General features: G+C 40.1%; 1 protein-coding gene and 1 non-coding gene across 5 annotated transcripts in view; one reads left to right on the forward strand and one right to left on the reverse strand.

The window, feature by feature from the left end:
* FMN1 (formin 1) overlaps positions 1 to 19,304 on the forward strand; it is a 361,575-nt gene that overhangs the window by 121,445 nt on the left and 220,826 nt on the right. For all 4 annotated transcript variants that reach the window (XM_010965320.3, XM_074365871.1, XM_074365872.1 and 1 more), the window contains one exon: positions 11,964 to 12,025. In XM_010965320.3, the coding sequence (XP_010963622.2) occupies positions 11,964 to 12,025 (62 nt within the window). The remainder of the gene's footprint in view (positions 1 to 11,963; positions 12,026 to 19,304) is intronic.
* TRNAV-AAC (transfer RNA valine (anticodon AAC)) lies at positions 10,126 to 10,199 on the reverse strand. Its single transcript has one exon. It is a non-coding gene; the product is annotated as a tRNA-Val (tRNA).

Below are 19,304 nucleotides of genomic sequence, written 5' to 3' on the forward strand. Positions count from 1 at the left end.
TATTTTACATTTCTAATATTTCTAAATGTTGTAATTGCCTACTTTTCCCTCTTTTTATATATTTTTTTCTTAGTGTGCTGTTACTATCATTATTGTTTATAATGCTTGTTAAATCTCATCTTGGTAAGATGAAAAAATTCTAAACATTACAAAAAAATTTTTTTTGAAGTAAAGTCAGCTACAGTGTGTCAACCTCTGGTGTACAGCACAATGTCCCAGTCTTGCATATACATACATATATTCATTTCTTATTCTTTTTCATCAAAGGGTATTACAAGATATTGAATATAGTTCCCTGTGTTATACAGAAGAAATCTGTTTCTTAATCTATTTTTATATATAATGACTAACATTTGCAATTCTCAAACTCCCAGAGTTATCCCTTCCCACCCCTTTTCCCATGGTAGCCATAAGGTTGTAACTATGTTTGTGAGTCTGTTTTGTAGATGAGTTCATTAGAGCTCTCTTTTTTTCTTTTTTCTTTGATTCCACATATGAGTGATATCACATGGTATTTTCTTTCTCCTTCTGGCTTACTTCACTTAGAATGATGATCTCTGGGTCCATCCATGTTGCTGCAAATGGCATTATTTTATTCTTTTTTATGACTGAGTAGTATTCCATTGTATAAACATTCCACAACTTCTTTATCTAGTCGTCTGTTGATGGACATTTAGGTTTTTTCCATGTCTTGTCTATTGTATATAGTGCTGCTATAAACATTGGGGTGCGTGTATCTTTTTGAATTAGAGTTCCCTCCAGATACATGCCCAGGAGTGGGATTGCTAGATCATATGATAAGCCTGTTTTTGGTCTTTTTAGGAATTTCCATACTGTTTTACACAATGGCTGCACCAAACTACATTCCCACCAACAGTGTAGGAGGGTTCCCTTTTCTCCACACCCTCTCCAGCATTTATCATTTGTGGATTTTTTAATGAAGGCCATTCTGACTGGTGTGAGGTGATACCCCATTGTAGTTTTGATTTGCATTTCTCTGATAATTAGCAATATTAAGCATATTTTCATGTGCCTATTGGTCATTTGTATGTCTTCATTGGAGAATTGCTTGTTTAGATCTTCTGCCCACTTTTGGATTGGGTTTTTTTTTTTATTAAGTTGTATGAACTGTTTATATATTTTGGAAATTAAACCTGTGCCAGTTGCATCATTTGGAAATATTTTCTCCCATTCTGTAGATTGTTGTTTTGTTTTGCTTATGGTTTCCTTTGCTGTGCAAAAGATTTAAGTTTAATTAGGTCTCATTTGTTAGTTTTTGCTTGTATTTCTATTGCTTGGGTAGACTGCCCTAGGAGAACAGTGCTAAGATTTATGTCAGAGAGTGTTTTGCCTGTGTTTTCTTCTAGGAGATTTGTTGTGTCTTGTGTTATGTTTAAGTCTTTAAGCCATTTTGAGTTTACTTTTGTTTATGGTGTGAGGGAGTGTTCTAGCTTCATTGATTTACATGCTGCTGTCCAGTTTTCCCAACATCACTTGCTGAAGAGACTGTCTTTTCTCTACTGTATATTCTTGCCTCCTTTGTCAAAGATTAATTGACCATAGGTATGTGGGTTTATTTCTGGGCTCTCTATTCTGTTCCATTGATCCATATGTCTGTTTTTGTGCCAGTACCATGCTGTTTTGGTTACTGTAGCTCTGTAGTATTGTCTGAAGTCTGGGAGGGTTGTTCCTCCAGCTTAATTCTTTTTCTTCAGTATTGCTTTGGAAACTCTGGGTCTTTTATGATTCCATATAAATTTTAGGATTATTTGTTCTAGTTCTGTGAAAAATGTCCTAGGTAATTTGATAGGGATTGCATTAAATCTGTAGATTGCCTTGGGCGGTATGGCCATTTTAACAATATTGATCCTTCCAATCCAAGAGCATGGGATATCTTTCCATTTCTTTAAGTCATCTACTAAAATATTTTTAATGTTTAAATTTAATGTTTACAATTTGTATTGTGTGATTTTCTGTTTCATTTGTTGATTTTGTTGCCTGTCTTGACATTTAGGTTTCTTCGTATGTATTGGAAGTTGGATTTGAAGGCTCATGATATGATATATGGGATGCTTAAAACAAGTTTTCCCTTCCCCTGACACTCTTCTGTTTTGCAGTTGGCTCACCTGGTCCTTGCAACACTCCCAGACCAGACGAGTTGGTCTAACAACGGTGTTTTGGGGTTTTCAACCCAAGATGGTAATAGGGATGTTGCAGCTCTAGTTACTGGGGAGAAGGATGGACAGGTCTTGGAGTCTGGTCTTAACCCCTGTCTATGCTCCTGTGTAAGCCCTGAGGCAGCAGTTGACAGCCACTACTTCTAGGTTCCCTTTACCATTTGGGAACCCCATCTGTGTCTCTTTTTCTAAGCAGCAAGCCTCGCCCTGGTTTCCTGCCCCACTGAAGGCCCTGTTAGCCCTGTCGCTCTGCATTCACCTAACTCCAGGCAATCCTACCTGCCTCTGGAACTGGGGCACAGCAGACCCAGAGCTTCAGGCCCAGAACACCACCTTTCTGTTCTATTGCGTTTCTGTTTCTCCAAGATGTTATCCTGTTTCAGTACTCACCTATGACTTTTAACTTTCTTGCTTTATATTTTAAATGTTCCTTAGCCTGCACTTCTCTGCAGGCTAAGGAGGGAACTAAAAAATGTACACCTTTAATAACTGAAGTCTATTGAAATGTGGTTGGAAATGCCCCTTACTGTTCTAATTTTTCTCATATAGCTACCATATCCATAGTCGTCCATAGTTCATAGCAAAGAAAACTGTTCATTTCACAGCTGTGGCCCACCCTCATCTCTCCCCACCTACCACCCCTACCAAAGCTTTAAGGTGTCACTGCTTCACTTAGCAAGTAAAAGTTTAAATATGAAATATTTTGACTGCCACCTAGTGGCAAGCATTGGATACTTTTAGTTGCAGCCTAAATTTTATCCTGACAAGTTGTTTTCCTCTGTAGATTTGTTTCTTGGCTTTTAAAACTGCATAGATAGAAAAGGGAATATAAGTTTTAGGGAGCCTGGGTTCCTGGAGTTATAAACGGCTTTGTATCTTCATTTTAAGAGAACAAAAAATAAGGGTAAGAGAAGAGGATTAAAGGACAGAGTGAAAAGGCAAATTACCCAAGCATTGGCAGCTAGAATTTGATTTAATGACTGTTTTCCCCGTGGTAAGCTGTCCATAAAGTGATGCTTGGCCTTGAATACTGACCTTGGGAATCCAAGTAAATGTCAAGGAGACATAGCCGTACATTTGCTAACTTTGTACCTATTTTACATCATCACCCTAAGACACAGAGACTCGAATTTTTATTCTGAGCCCATTTTCTTGAGTATTAAAGGATATAAAATGTGTTGTGTGTTTCCTCCTCCATTTATCTTCTTCCCCTAAGCCCTGTTCTGTCTGTATTGGTCGGTGAGACTCCATTCCAGTTAGTTAAAGCCTCCGACATGGTATGGAGCCTGTAAATAGTACACTTGGCTGGAAACTTAGCAACAGCTGTTGATGCGATGATGCTTTGTAACACACCAATGTGACATCCAGTAATTTTCAATACTAGGCGTTTATTTGCATAGGTATAAAGTTCAGCTGTGATGCAGCTAAGCCATCTGGGTGCTTTCAGGCTGTGCATGGACTGGGCTTGGCTGCCGCCTGTGGCTCTCTGTGTCTCTGGGACCCAGGCTGTGTCATTACTGGCTGCCCGAGGTGTGTTCTTTCGTGAAGTAGCAGGAGTGCAGGAAGCAGGCCAGACTCTGTGCAAGCAAAGGTAAATGCTCCTGACATGGTGTCAGTCTGCATTCCACTTGACAAAGCCAAAAGCCTTGGGAGGTACCCGACATCCCAAGCGGAAAGCAGAGGTAGAAGTGGATGGGTATCGCTGACCGAGGCTCTTGTCCACCTACGAATAAAAGAATTGTGTGAATTCAAATGAAGTTGTTTAAGAAAAAAGTCTTAATGCATGAATACTGACATATAAGTGCCAAAAGCTTCTTAGATATTTCAAAGATGTACTCGCTGAGAAGCCTTTTAAGACCGAAGTATATGCCATTCATTTCCTTATACCCAGGGGTTAGTTCAGTGTAGGGCTTATAGAGATGCTAATAAACACATGGATGGAGGAGCTACCAAGCAGACTGGTGGGCTTGCAGAACTGAGATTTTCTCCCATCTTTTTATTTTTTATTTTTTTGGCTATCATCAAACATGGGGTTTCCGGGAATTAAACCCAGGGCCACATGCTTACTAAGCATGCACCCCGCCACTGAGATATACCCCTTAACTACCATCTTTTAATATTGACATTTTTTATATTTCTGCCTGATAAAATTCTGAATGTTCTTGAACAAGGAGAGATGCTGAAAATGATAATTCCTAAAGTTCACAGGATTTCTCCCATCTATTGTCAATTCTTGTATTTTTCTGATACGAGAACTAGTCATTTCTCTTCTGTATGTGTTTAGAACAACATAATAGGTACATTCACACTGATTATTTATGTACCGTCTGGGTGGGCTCATCCTTTTTGAAGAGGCACGATGGACTTGCTACCCCAAATTGGATTCAGATGCCAAGACTGACTATTCTCACACGTATAGCAAGATTTATCCCAAGCATAATGAGACCGCTGGGGACAGCAGGACATGTCTCTCAAACTGGCTGGAAAATGCCTGGAGAGAGGGAGGGTGGGAGAATGGCATGGGGTTTTATGGTGTAGGGCTGAGCCGAGGGTCCCTGCATGTGGGCAGCGGCTTGTGCGATTGAATTTCTTGTGTGTCAAAGGCTTAGTAATCAGAATGCCCAGATGTGAAGCACAGAGAGAAAGGGAAAGGTGAAGCTTAAAAGTTGTCGATAGTCAAGTATCAGAAGAAAGTGAAGTTAGACTCCTCGTTGAAGTTTTCCCACCACACGTGTGATTGTGAAAGCCCACTGATAGGTACGAGGTGCTGTATGGACATTGGATTGTTTGTTGGATGGACCCCGTGGTAGCTGCTGGCTTTAATTACACCCTACTTTATTCTCTTGGCTTCTACTGTTTCCGACGGGTACCAAGGCAGCCGTCCCTTTTTCGACAGTATAGTTACTGCAGAGTGCGTTATTGACAGGCATCTGGTGAGGAAGCGGACGTGAAGAACCAACTGTGCACCCACGCCAGGACGCGTAGTTTGCTTATTAAATATGAGAGCTCAAATTTGGCTTCATTCTTAGGTATTGGAGCACATGGTCTGTGACTTTGCCTGCCATGACCAGCACCATTGTTGTTAAGGTTAGAGATGGCTGGAGAAAGTTTCTGCATTCATTCATGGATGAGTTTGTTGGAAAGTTTCTTAATCTGTCAGTAATTAGCGTGTTTTCCCAAATGTCATCTTTTATGTACCAGCTCCTTAATTTGGGGCATATGTTTATACTGCTTTTACTATTTTAAAATTTATTCTTTAAGCCAATTAGTTTTTTAATTTAGTTTTTGCTTAGATAAAATTAACCTTATCTTAAAGCAGTGTTTCTCAAACTTCAGCGTGCCTCATCACTTGGAGGGCTTGTTCAAGCATCCTCCAAGCTTCTTAACCAGTAGGTCTGGGGTCAACCTAAAGACTAGCATTTCTAAGAAGGTCCAGGTAATGCTGATGCTGCTCGTCCCGGGACTAAACTCTACTCTATAAAAGTGTCTTATCAAAACTGTCTTATAATAGTAAAAATCATGGGTTTTATATGCTAGTTTGGTTTTTTTCTAATGCACATTAAAATCAATATTCAACTGTTAAAATAAACTCCAGCTGTCTATTACCAAACAAATGACCTCACTGGTGTGTGTGCAGAGCCTTGGAAGCACTGAGCATTCTCCAAATTTAATTCAGAGGGAAGCATCCTTTCCTTTTAAAACTGAAGGTGTGTACTCGAACATGTTTCTTAGCAATACGAGGCAGTGGGTGAAGCCAAGGTGAGACACACACAGTTTACAAATTAGAGTTGATGGGCAGGAATAGAAAACAAATGGTTTTCGTTTATTTGGGAAATCAGAAATTCTCTAATCCCCCAGCTGTGTGAATAATCCCGTTCTGCCAGTGTCGTGTGTAGGGTGGGGAGGGGCTCGCATATATGGGATATGTGTGTAAGCGAGAGTATAAATGAAAACCAGATTGAACCACAGACCGGTGACTGCAGGCCTGGAAGTCCCCGTGGAGAAGATGGATGAGTCATAGTCACCTAACTTGATGGTACCATCGTAACTCACACTGTTCGTGTTGACCCTAGACTCATCAAATCTCCCTGTGATTAAATATACCCCATGCCTCTTTCAAAGAGTTACGGAAAAAATTTTTCCAGGTTTACAAGTGGTTCTAGTAATTGGATAAAGCCAACAGCCTTTAATTTCTTAGGAATTTTGAGTTTTGGTTTAATCTGATGCTTCCACAACCATAGGAACAACAGTAACTCACAAATAAAGTGAGCAAACAGAAACTCTGTGGACAAAATAGCACAGGTTCTTTGGGCTTGAATGACATCGTTGGTACTCACCAGCATGCGGTTTTAGGGAAGGTTATTCAACTCGTGCCCCTCAGTCTCCTCATCTGTAGAATGGGCCTTGATACGAGGGGATCTACCTTGTAAGTGTGATGTGAGGACAGTACGAGTTAATCTGTGTAGAGTGCTTAGAACAGTTTCTGAGAAATAGTGCTCAATCCCGTTACCTGTACCCCTGTGTAATTAAGAGAAGCGCACTGAGTCTGTGATAAACTGCAGTGTGGTTACCGCACACCCCCAAGTTAGAAAGATCAACTTTAATTCTGCCCTTGTGAGTTGGAGAACACAACCTTGTCATGGCACCCAGCAGAAAGGACGTCTTGTTGTGAGCTGATCAAAAAGAAAGGTTTGTACAAGAAAAGGGGCCGCTAGTAATTAGACCAAGTACTTGACTAGAAAGAGCTATATTTTTACACAGGGAAGTTCTTAGGTATTTTCCCCCCAAATGTTTCCCCCCCTGCCAGTCACGATCCTTTTTCCTTTTTCTGTCTTTTCGTGTCATGTATTGCTTTCTTAAAAGACATTCTTCAGGATTCTTTTTGGTTATTTGATTATCTGAATCTGCTTGTTAATTTCCACTGGGGCTAATGAGGCTTCAAAGAGGTCTGCCCTTTTTAAGCCCTGATAGTCAAAATCTCTAGTCCTCCTTTTCACACATTCATAGAGTCCCAGAGCTACTGAATATCAGGGTCAAGGTCTCTTTTTAAGAAACAAAAACATCCTTCGTATTGAATGGAGACCTCTCCCTCACCATCATCACCACCATCCGCAAGAGACAGGGATGATTTGCCTTGGTCCACGCCAAGGCATTTGCAAACCCAAAACGTGGAGGGAGGGGACTGCCACTAACAGGACACAATAAAAACCCACCAACCAACCATGATTCATTATTCTGTAACCTTCATATTCTCTTACCATTTTTATGAACCCTTGAAGTGAGCGTTCCATTTGTGAGGGTGTTAACGTCTTCCTTCTGCGTGCTGCATGGAGGTTCTGTTTTGTCATCTTTGTCAGGAATGGGTGTGTGTTTTCTTGCCACCTGTCACCCTGGGACTGTTGGCAGAAATACCTGTTTGAGGAGGAGGAGAATCAAGATTTACTGGGTGTTAGCTTTGCAGTGAGCTTCATCAGGCTGTTAACTAGTCATAACTATGTCTCTCATACCCTTATAGGGACAGTTTACTCAAAATGAACCATTTCAAAATATATTCAACGTGATTGCTATTTAGGATGTAGACATTATTCCCAAGGGGCCTCCGTTGTGCAAGAAGGTTGGTTTGAGCTGCCTTCGCCTACTTTGTAGAGGCTTGGGACTGGTTAAGGTTTGGCTATTGATCATCACATAGGTTAGGACTCACACTTCCTCAATTGTTTTATTCTTATTTGATCCATCTAGAGACTCTCTTATGCCCATATAATTTTTATTTGATATATGAGAAGACTAATGTAACCAGAGCAACCATTTTTTCTTATGTTTTAATGTTAGTTATATATAAAGAAAATGATGTAAAACTCAGAGAGGTTAACAAATGGGCGCCCGTGGGACAGCACCCTGCTCCACTGTGCCCCAACTCAGTTCCTCTTCTCATTGTCCTGATTTTGTGAATATTATTTGCATTTCCTGTAGCCTTTTCTTGGACTAGGGTTATTGGTAAGGAGGTATGAAGGTCTTCAACTTTCTTAGACAGTGTCGAACATTTTCCATAGTGATTGTACCCCTTTGCCCGCCTGCCACAAGCGTATGAGTTTCCACTGCTCCACGTCTTCACCCACAGTCAGCTGTGTCTGACTTGACTCCTGCTTACTAATGAGAATGAGCACCACGGAATACATCTGTTACTTACATGTCCTCTTTTTAGAGTGCCTGTTGACATTTTTGCCTATTTTTCATTGTGTTTTTTTAGGAATTATCCATATATGTGTATATTTATACTAGAGCTTTGATGATTTGTTTCAAGTGTGTTCTCCCACTCTGTGGCTTGTCTTTTCTGTCTCTTTATGGCATATGCTGAAGAAAAAGTTCTTAATTTTAATGTAGCCAAATTTGTTAGTTTTTTTCCTTTGCTTTTTTGAATCTTAAATTCTTTCCCATCCTGAAGTTATAAAAAGTATTATGCTGTTATCTTATAAAATACCTAGTTTTGTTTTTTTATAATTTAGCTCTTTATTGACTTAGATTATTACATGGTATAAAGTTGGGATCCAGTTTCATGTTTTTTTCATATGAATATCCTCTTTTTCCCAACCAGTAGTTACTGAAAAGACCACTCTCACTGTAAAGAGAGCTTTTGTGCTGCTTCTGTCAGATCAGGTGACTGTAAATTTATGCTGTATTTCTGGGCTCTCTGATCTATTAGTCTATTATTCCTCTTTTAGTACCACACCCAACTTGATTAGATTGTGGCAATGAAAAGTCATTCTCACTAGGTGGTAAGACAAGTTGTCTCACCTTTATGTTTTCTTGGAGTTTCCTGGCTCTTAATGGCTTTTTTTGCATGTTCATGCTTAAATATCCACTTTAGAATGAGCATAAGTTCAAACAGACCAAAAATCCTTAGAAATGCTGAATGGGACTGCACTGAATCTCTACACCTGTTTGGAAAAATAAACATCCTTATGATACTGTCTTACCGAAAGCATGGCTAGCTCACATTCTGTCTTTCTTGGTAATACATTTCAGTATAGGGTTTCTCTTGTCTCATATGAGGTCTTAACATGTTTTTGGTGAGGTTCTTTCTAAGTACTTTATGTTTTTAGAGGTACTATGTAAATGTTAAGCCTTCTTTAAAGTGCTTCTGGTATCATAATTTCTGTATACTGATTTTATATCCAGCAACTCTACTAAACTCACATCTTAATTCTAACATTTTATCTGCAGAATCTTTTAGATTTTTCTAAATACACAATCACAGTGAATAGTAGCTTTATTTTCCCCTTTATCTGTGTAAATACATGTGTATGCATGTGTGTTTTCTTTTCTTCCTGCCCTACTGCACCTGCTGGTACCCTTAGGGACACAGTGAATGGAAGTGGTAGGAACAGGCTTTCTTGTGTTTTGCTGAATCTTGTAGGGAAAACATTCAAAAATAAAATATTTGGAATTTTAAAAAATTAGCATACTATAGAGTTAACTTTTTTCTTCTTGGTATAAAAACTGATTCGGAGTTTTAATCTGATATATAGATGTGTGTAACCACCCCCATCCTCAGGATAGAGAACAGTCATATCACCTTCACAGTTCCTCTGCATCCTACCCCCTCATAGTCAGACCTTCCCCCATCTCTAACTTCTGGCCACTGCTGCTCTGATCTGTTCTTCATCCCTGTGGTTTTGCCTCTTCCAGAATGTTACGTAAATGGAATTAAACAATAGTTAGCCTTTTGTGACTGACTTCTGTCACTCTGCATAATGCCTTTGAGACTCATCTCTGTTGATGTATCATTATTCATTCATTATTATTGCTGAGGATTATTGCATTCTATGGATGTACCACAGTTTGTTTACACATTCACCCACTAGGTTATGTATGTTTTCCAGCTCTGCAACTTTTTTGGGGGTAGGGAGAGGGGAGGTGATTAGGTTTATTTTTTAATTTATTCATTTAATGGAGGTACTGGGGATTGAACCCAGGACCTCGTGCCTGTTGAGCACATGCTCTTACCACTGAGCTATACCCTCCCCTCCTCTAGCCCTGCAGCTTTGTCAGCTTCCTTGGACAAGCTGCTTCTCTATGCATCAGTTTCTTTCTCTGTAATGGGGATAATGAGCAAGGGGAAGATGGTATGTGGAAGGTGTGTAGGAGCAAGGTCATGAGAGGCCTTATGGACTGCAGCAGGGAGTTGTGATTTTACTCCAAGTACAGCAGAAAACCAGGGATGAGACATGACCTGGTTCAGGCCTCTAACAAATAATTCAGGCAGCAGTGAGGAGAACGAGTTCTGGGGGACGGTTGTGAGAATGCAGGCAGGTTACTGCAGTGGTCCAGGGAAACGATGCTGGTGGCTTGGACCATCATGGTGGTTGTGAGGATGACAAGCGGTTTGACTGAAGGTAGGGTTTGTTTGTAGAACCCACAGGACTTGCTGCTGGATTCGTAGTTCAGTGGACCACATTTCCTGTCTGAGTAGGAGTGAGGCTGGTCGTAGTTATCAACAGCAACAGTCCTCTCCCGTTTCGACTTTCCCAGAGATTTCCCTCATCCACTGTTGTTTTTGTTTTTGTTTTGTTTTGTTTTCTTTTTTTAAAAACATCTTTATTGTGGTATGATTCCTGTACAGTAAACTACACATATTTCAGATGTATAATTTGCTGAATTTTGATAGATGTAGACACCAATGGAACAACCACCACAGTCAAGATAGCTAACATTTCCATCACTCCCCAAGAGGTGCAAATTTTGAATTCCCAGTTTATCTCTTCCCACTCCCTTTGCCCCCTGGTAACCATAAATTTGTTCTCTGTATCTGTGAGTCTTGAAACCTAAACTTTCATGCCTGATTTCTGGAATCCACCTGAAGAAAGAGCCTGTCTTTTCATACATTTAAAAATGATGTCTAACTAACTTCCTTCTTACTCATACTCACAGCCGCAAACACATTTGTTTGGGGGAAAAAAAGGCAACATCCCACAAAAATGTTTTCTTACAGCACTTTGCTTTGTGGTTCTCTGCAGACTGTAGAGTTCTGTGATCCCTCACTTAGTCATCCTGCTGGAAACGCAGTTGTCCTGGGTGCTTCATGCTTAGCCAGCAGGGTGGTAGTTTTAGTGGCTGGCGGGAGTTCTTGTGTACACTGGGAACTTATTGTTGGAATAAACATTATTAGATTCAGACCAAAATTGGACCAGAAATTTATTTTTGTCCTCCTTTCAACCTCAGTTCACCCTAGATTCTCTTATCCAGATGACAAATGATCTTGACTTTCTGAAGTGATCTAAAGATTAAAATCAGCCCTGGGTGCCTTGCATTCAAATGGAGATTTTTTTTTTTTTTTTTTTTTTTGGAAACAGTTAAAAATAGAGTTCACTGATCTCACATAAAGAAGTTTTCTTTTATTTCCTGTGTGTCTGCTCCTAACACGTCTGTATTTGTTCTCTGTGGGGCCTTAGCTTCCAATTCCTCCTTAAAGACAAACACCTGACCCAGTCTTTATCTGGGACACTCATCATGCTTTTTTTTTTTTTTTTTAACTCTATCGTATCTCCTTAATTTGGGGCTTCTCATAATTCAGGATTTGCTAAATTGGAGGAAATCTCCCTTCTATCCTGAGCTACTTGTTCTATTATTCTCCAGTTTTCACCATCTCTCGTCAGGTGGATGCTAAACCATGGTATTTATTTAACTCAGTTGACTTGTAGGAGGCCCCTGGAATCTTGGAGATACTCAATTGAATCTTGTGCTTCATTTTGTGCTTCTTTGTAATTGACTTCTTTTGTGATCTTACAGAATACCATGCTGCTATTTTACAGCTGAAGAGGGAGCACAAAGAAGAAATCGAAAACCTGCAGGTATATCTCTTTGATTCTGCTGAACTAGTTGTTTAAGACTGATGCTCAGTTTTCTCATGTGCTGAAGTAAATATTCCAGTCGTGTTGGCATATCTGCTTAGACAGCATCTGTACCTTGTACTTGCCCCTGGACCTTGAGTTTATTCTGGGAATGAAAGCCTTGCACTCCATTTTTAATAAAATTCGATTCCTTTTTTTAAAAAAAATACCAGAAAAATGTTTGAGAAAATGATGGTTTTATTTGGAAAGCAGGAAAGAATACAGGGTATTTAGGCTTTACTTTTTATAAGAAGTCTTTGAGAAATTGTTTCCAGTACAAGTTGTTTTGTTTGGCATACTCCCAGTCACGCGTTCATATCTGCCCGTCGCTTAGCACATCCCTGCAGTGTGATGTCGAGCAGCTTAAGGCACTTAGGAAGTAGTCCTAGTAGGAGAAAGAGTTCTGCTGCGCCAGCCATCCCACATCCCCAGGGAGTGCTTGAAAGTTGCCGACTTGATCTCCCTCGTGAAGCCTGGAAAGTCTGAGGGATCATTTCCTTTGTCCCACTAATTGTCATTCCCTTCTGTTTGGTGTTCGCTGGCAGTGCCTGTAACAGGAAGTTTCAGAGTCTTGATTTCAAATAAGTAAATATTGAATCAGGCACTGATTCTACTTGACTGGTGGCTGGGGCTGACCCCATATCTCAGGAGAGCACGTGAGTGAAATCCGAATCAAACGTGGTAGTTGTATTGTGCTAACTCATGACTTGCTAAGTCAGTGAGTTTGTGGATCAAACATTCTTTCCATGAAGTGATAATGTACTTTTAAAAACTTTAAGAAAATAACCGGGGCTGTGTATTGGATTATATATGAAGCCATTGCTGGTAGCAAACAGATCACTAAGTAAGTCGTATGGGAAATGAATTCAGGCCACTCCTATCCAGCTTGTGTTAAGTAGTTTGGAAAAAAGAATGAGTCCATTTCACAAAGAAGCGAAAAAGTGGAAAAGTACCTCTGTCTCCTCGGGGACAAAGGGAGGTGTAGGCCCTTATCTCCTTTGTTGCAAAATGCTCTAGAGAGACCTCACTTTTTGTCTTTGTTCTGGTGTGCAGAAGATTCTCAGCTGTCTCAGAGAAGCCGAAGTGGGGATTAATTTAAGAAGCAGATTGCTTGCTAAAGAGGGTGGCGCAGGAGTGATTCTGTGAGCAGGAGTTTTCTGTCACAGCTCAGCTGGAAGGGTTAACAGCTACCTTCACCGAGGTATAGACCAGCCCTGTGAGCACTTTGACAGCTAAATAATATTCACAGCAACCACAGGCTTAGAATCTTGGGGTTCTTACTTTGTGCTGGACATTTTTCTAGGCATATTACATACATTATTTCATGCATTTTCATGTCCACAAAGTCCTATAATCTCACATCTCTAACTGGGAACAGGTTGAAAAGGGGAAAGAGAGGAGTAAATGGAAGGGAAAAATGTATATTTCGATCATGATCTTCATTTAAAACAAAGGTTAGACCAAGGTGTAACTGGCAATAGTAAAGATTAAAAACGTCTCCAGATTATACCTTAAGTTTTCTTTATCTCTGAAATGATTATGTTCTTTTAATGCTGTTAGTAAGCTAATAAAAAATTTATCCCATATTTATGATTGATACCTAATTGCTGAAACCCTGTGGTCGTGGCATGCTGCTGCCACCAGGGTGGGGCAGTGCACCAGTCTGTATTGTCCGCTGAGGTGGAGAGCTTGTCCCGCAGGCACAGACTGACAGCTCGCAATGGGAAACTGGCAACTTTTATTCCCCATCTGACCTCGAAAAGTGTTTTGTTGGCAGACAGCATTCTAAAGATTGAATTAGGAGTAAATAGTTTAAAATATGGAGAAATTTCTAGCTGCTTCTAAAAAAAATTGGAAACTCTGGCAATAGTGGGCTTATTTACATGTATGACTTTACCCTGCTGAGATTACGTAGCAGATGTCACTTCAACCAGGACACGTGCTCTCCAGGTTGTCACTGTCCCCACTCCATTTCCCCTGCCTGGCTCCTTTATGCCTTAGTTAACCCCTGTTCTCTGGGAGACAGGAAATAATCAGATGGGTTAGCAACACCCACCAGTCAGAACAGACACAGTTCATGAAACAATAACCCAGCTTGGCTATACCTGCGGGCACTCACTGAATGTCATCTCTACCCGTTTTGTTCCTCAAAGTCACATCTCTTGTCACAGGACTGGTGGAAGGTAATGGGTGAGCTGTGATTTCCTTGCTCATTTCTTTGTATGGGTTTCCACTGGCAGCCTTCACTGCCTGTTAGATTTTCTTTCTCCACTTACAGGTCACGGAGAAGTCAGACGTTTCAGAACTTCTTCAAAATGCCTTTCTAGAATAAAAAAGATTTCATGCTTCGAGTACGCAGGGAAAGGGATTCACTCTGTCACCATATACAAGAATGTATATGCGTCAGATTTAGTTTTTTTGAGACCGTTTTCAAAGAGTTGAAAGAAGCGGCATGATTCGACAGAGAACCTAAACTCAGCTTGCTGTTCTGTTTTTGACCACAGATTGTAGGGATGTCATTTAAACTGTTCAGTTCCCCTACCTGCGACATGGAATCCTTACCACCTTGAATGATCTAATTGGAGGCTGAAACTTTTAGCCCAGAATCCCAAGGCTTGTAAGTGGGGAGTCTGGAGTTTCAGTCTCATGCGTGCTCTGTAGTGCACCTCGGGAGAGGGCTGCACTAGATAGAAAGGGCTTGGTCCTGGACCAACTTTTCAAAACGTGCAGCAACTTAGATACATGATCCTCCTATAGTTCAAAAGCAAAATTTTATTAATGACTTAAGTAAATCCAGTTCCAAATTCCATTAATTTATATACCTTCTACTCAGTGAAAGCACTTGGCTGACTTTTCTACTCAGAGCTCCAGTAGGAGAGTGGTGGCCAGTCCAACGTTTTCTGTGACTTTGCTATTTCATGTCATTTATAATGTAACCAGCAAAATGCTTAAATGTTGTCCAGGTGTGCCCTTTATTTGGCAAACTATACCTTGAGAGTATATGATCACTTCATAACATTCATCATCTATTTCATTTCTCAGTTTTGAATAATTCGACACTACTGACGTTTATTTTCTACTTTATTTTTGAAAAAAGTACTGGTTCTCACTTATTTGAGAAATACTTGCCTCTGAACTTGCTCACCGAGTTCATGGATATTGGGTAGGAACATAGTTCAGACCTGCCCTTTTAAGGCACGTGATAAAACTAATTCCCCTACAGTATAAGTAAAAGTTATTTCTTTGGGTTTGCCTAGGAACAAGGTTTAAAAATCACCTTCACAGCTCTTGTATAAAAATCTTTATCTACGTGGTTGATCTTTGTCTTATAGTCAGAGAATCAGGTGTGGTATTATCTGATGCATGATGAGAATATGAAAGAACTCAGGTTTTTGAGTCAGAATTCAGTTCAGCTTCTTGCACTATGATGTTAGGAATCAACTTTTCTGGAGCTTCATTTTCTCAGTTTCAGCATGTGCACAATAACCATCATATTGATGCACAAATAACGAATGTTGATGAGGATGTGGAGAGAAGGGAACCCTCATGCGCTGTTGGTGGGGATGTAAATTGGTGCAACCACTGTGGGAAGCAGTATGGAGGTTTCTCAAGAAATTAAAAATAGAACTACCATGTGACCCAGCCCTTGCACTCCTGGGTATATATCTTAAAAAAAAAAAAAAAAGGAAAACACTAATTTGAAAAGATACGTGCACCTCAGTGTTCATAGCAGCATTATTTAGAATCACCAAGATATGGAAGCAACCTAAGTGTCCATCAACAGATGAATGGATAAGAAGAGTGATATTTATAGACAACAGTGTCTGTCTTAGCTTTGTACCTGTTGATGTGTTGGAGAGTCTAGGGTCTGCACCTGTTTATATACAATGGAATATTACTCACCTATAAAAAGAAATGAAATTTGGCCATTTGCAACAGCTTGGATGGACTTGGAGGGTATTATGCTAAGTGAAGTAAGTCAGATAGAAGAAGATAAATACTGTATGATACCACTCATATGTGGAATCTAAAAAATAAGACAAGCTAGTGAATATAATGAAATGAAACAGATTCACAGAGAGAATAAACTAGTGGTTACCAGTGGGGAGAGGGAGGAGGAAGGGGCAAGATAGAGGTAGGGGATTAAGAGATATAAACTACTATGTATAAAATAAATAAGCTACAAGGATATACAGTACATAATAGGGAATATAGCCAATATTTTATAATAGCTATAAATGGAGTACAACTTTTAAAAATTTGTGAATCATTGTGTTATACACCTGACACTTATAAAATATTGCACATCAACTACAGTTCAATTAAAAAAAGATAATTTAAGAAATCATTTTGATGACGGCTCCCTTCTAGGGTTGTTCAATATGATGTATACTGGATTACAAACCCATGCTCAGTAAATACTATTTCTTAGTCCTTTTTCCCTGCACAAGTCTCCTTGGAGTTAAGCAACTTGTGCTTAGAGTGGTCCTCGAGCTTTTGATTGAGGATTTCCTTGGCACCTTGACTTGTAGTCTTTGAGGGTGACTTTTTCATGGTCTTCTAGCTGTTCTTCTGCCTCTGTGCTCTGTATCAGAGGGTCTAATCCAGGCTTTCCAGAAGCTCACACGGTGGAAGAGTGAGCCTCTGAAACACGCTTCTTGAAAAAAAAATATTTCATGGTCAAATAAGTTTGAGCAATATCTTGCCCCCCTGTTAGAGCTTTACCATGAAGAGAGAACAGAGGGGACGGAGGGAAGGATGTGTAGCTTGCTTCTCACGTAATTCTTTTTTCTTCCTAGTAACCAATGTTTCTGAATACTGCTCTCTGTTTTTTATTTTATTTTATTTTTAAAGGTTTTTTTGTTTGTTGGTTGATTTTCTTTTTTGAGGGAGATAATTAGGTTTATTTATTTTTATTTATTTTTTAATGGAGGGACTGGGGACTGAACCCAGGACCCTGTGCATGCTAAACGTGCACTCTTCCACTGAGCTATACCCTCTCCCCTTGAATACTGCTCTCTGTTGATTTATATAATCTTATCTCAATGTATATCCACTTTCTGAGTTTGAGTTATATTCTTTGAGTGGTTTCATTACCCTTTTCATGATACCAGGGTCCTGCTTATTAATCTGATTGTAGGCACCTGGAGGGAGCAATGATTTTTCTTTTTTCTCTGTCTTTGAAAGTACCTAGCAAAGTGCTTGGCACATAGGTGATGCACAAATACTTCTTATACAACAACCTATGATTGAAAAACAGTAGCACCTAAATGTAATTAAGTCCCTACTGTGTGCTGACTTTTGTTCCATGCATTTGATATTATAAAAAGCAAATGTAGAAATATAAGCAAAGTAATAGATTCGTCCCCATTTTACAGATAATTAAACATGAGGCTCTCAGAGACTGTGAATTGTCAGAAGTTCTAGACTAGTAAGTGGCGGAACCTGAGTTTGAATCCACCTAGGTCTGTCTCACTTTGAAGCTGATGCTCTTTCTGTTAATCAATGCAACAGTGTTGGAAAGAACATTGAATCTAGAAACGGAAAGTCTAGATTGTGATCTTACTTTGGGGACAGTGGACAGTGTGAACTTGAGGCAATTTTTTGAACTCAGTTTCCTAATGTATAAAATGAAGGACTAGGCAATATACTAAGAGCACCTTGAATTTTATTATTGGCCTCACCATACTTTTTTTGTTTCTATTTATCTACCGCATTGTCCTTTCAGCCTTAGGGTTATCTAACTCAGAATCTCTAAATCCTTGTTACCTACACCCCTGCCCCCTTTTCCTTTTAGTTTCTTCCAGAGGTTCCCCTTTCTAACCAGGGGGTCTCTTCTCCGTTCTGCTCGCCTCTGTGGGACACTGGGTTCAGGTGTTCAGTAACACTGCACTCCAGCCTTCTTGTCCTTTTCAGGGTGCCTGACTTAGTGGAGGGGCGCAGTTCTTAGAATGGTGAATGCAGCTTCTCTAGGAGGCCCAGTTCTTCTTTCTGATGGGAGGGAAGCACGAGGGATGGGTAGGACTTCTTTGGCTCTCTACTTCTTCAATTTTGAAAGTCGAAAGAAAATGCATGCTCCTTGTCGGACTTTTGAGGAGCTCTGGATAATTTAAGAGTATTATTTTTGACCAGCACTCTCAGCCGTTTGGAAGTAGGTGCCATGGAAATGACACATTGTTTTATCTGTTTTTAATGAATGTCCTCTGGGTTGTGGGTTAGAAGAAAAAGAACTGGCCAACAGTGACATTTCCTTTACGGGAACCTCTTCCACTTACCCCATTCATCACATGTGCAGTCCTTCTCCGAGGGGAAACTTGACTGAGCGATGGCCTCTGGCAGGCCTCTGCTCCTTGTGCAATGCAGACACATTTCTAATATGGTAACTCCCGCTGTGAAGTGATCCAGGGACGGGGGCCAGACTAGAAATTAACTTACATTGCACCTCCTTGCCTCCCAGAGAACCAATGGTATGTTGGCCCCTACTAAGACAAACTTGTAGACTTCCTGACTTTTCTTTCTCCAGCCCACCCAACTGGTCCATTTCTAATAATTGCTGTTGAAACAAAATTGAGTCCAAGCGACACTTGAGCTGATAACTGCTCAGTTTATAAAGACACATACCTCCGGAGTCTTTCCCATCTGTTATGTTCCTTGTTATCAACACAATACATTTAAATCTATTACATTCCTGGAGAATGCTGTGAGGGAAAGGGAGTAATTTGTAGATTGATAAACAAAACTTTCACAAATATGAAATATGATGATTTCATTACACCCTCATGGAATTCCCCTACGTGCTGATATTTCGTTACTGAGATGCCAGAAAAGAAGACAAAACTTAAAATGTTGGGAAACACTTTATTGTTTCATTGTGTATATATAGTACAGAGTTAGGAGTTTGGTAGATTTGTTGGTTTGCTGGTGTTGAGATGCTGCTTAGGCCACTGGCTATCTGGAAGCTCACAGATACACTTGGAATTGAACTTTGATGGAAAACACAAAGCAATTAATTCCCTAGTTGACTTAGCCCAGGCGTCCTTCGTCTCAGCCTTCAAAATGCTGTCTTGCCCCAGAGAACTCCGTTACTGTATCAAGCTGCTTGTGGATAGAGGAATGCTGATTGTAGAATGAAAGGTGTGCGCTTTGCTCACTTGTATCGTTGAGGCTGATGCTGGCTTTGTGTGCCTCCTTCAGGCGCCATCAGCTCCAGAAGTCCCCGCTGAGTCTTTTTTTTTAAATT

This window comes from Camelus bactrianus, chromosome 6 (assembly GCF_048773025.1).
Source record: "Camelus bactrianus isolate YW-2024 breed Bactrian camel chromosome 6, ASM4877302v1, whole genome shotgun sequence".
In the NCBI taxonomy this organism is placed as follows: Eukaryota; Metazoa; Chordata; class Mammalia; order Artiodactyla; family Camelidae; genus Camelus; species Camelus bactrianus.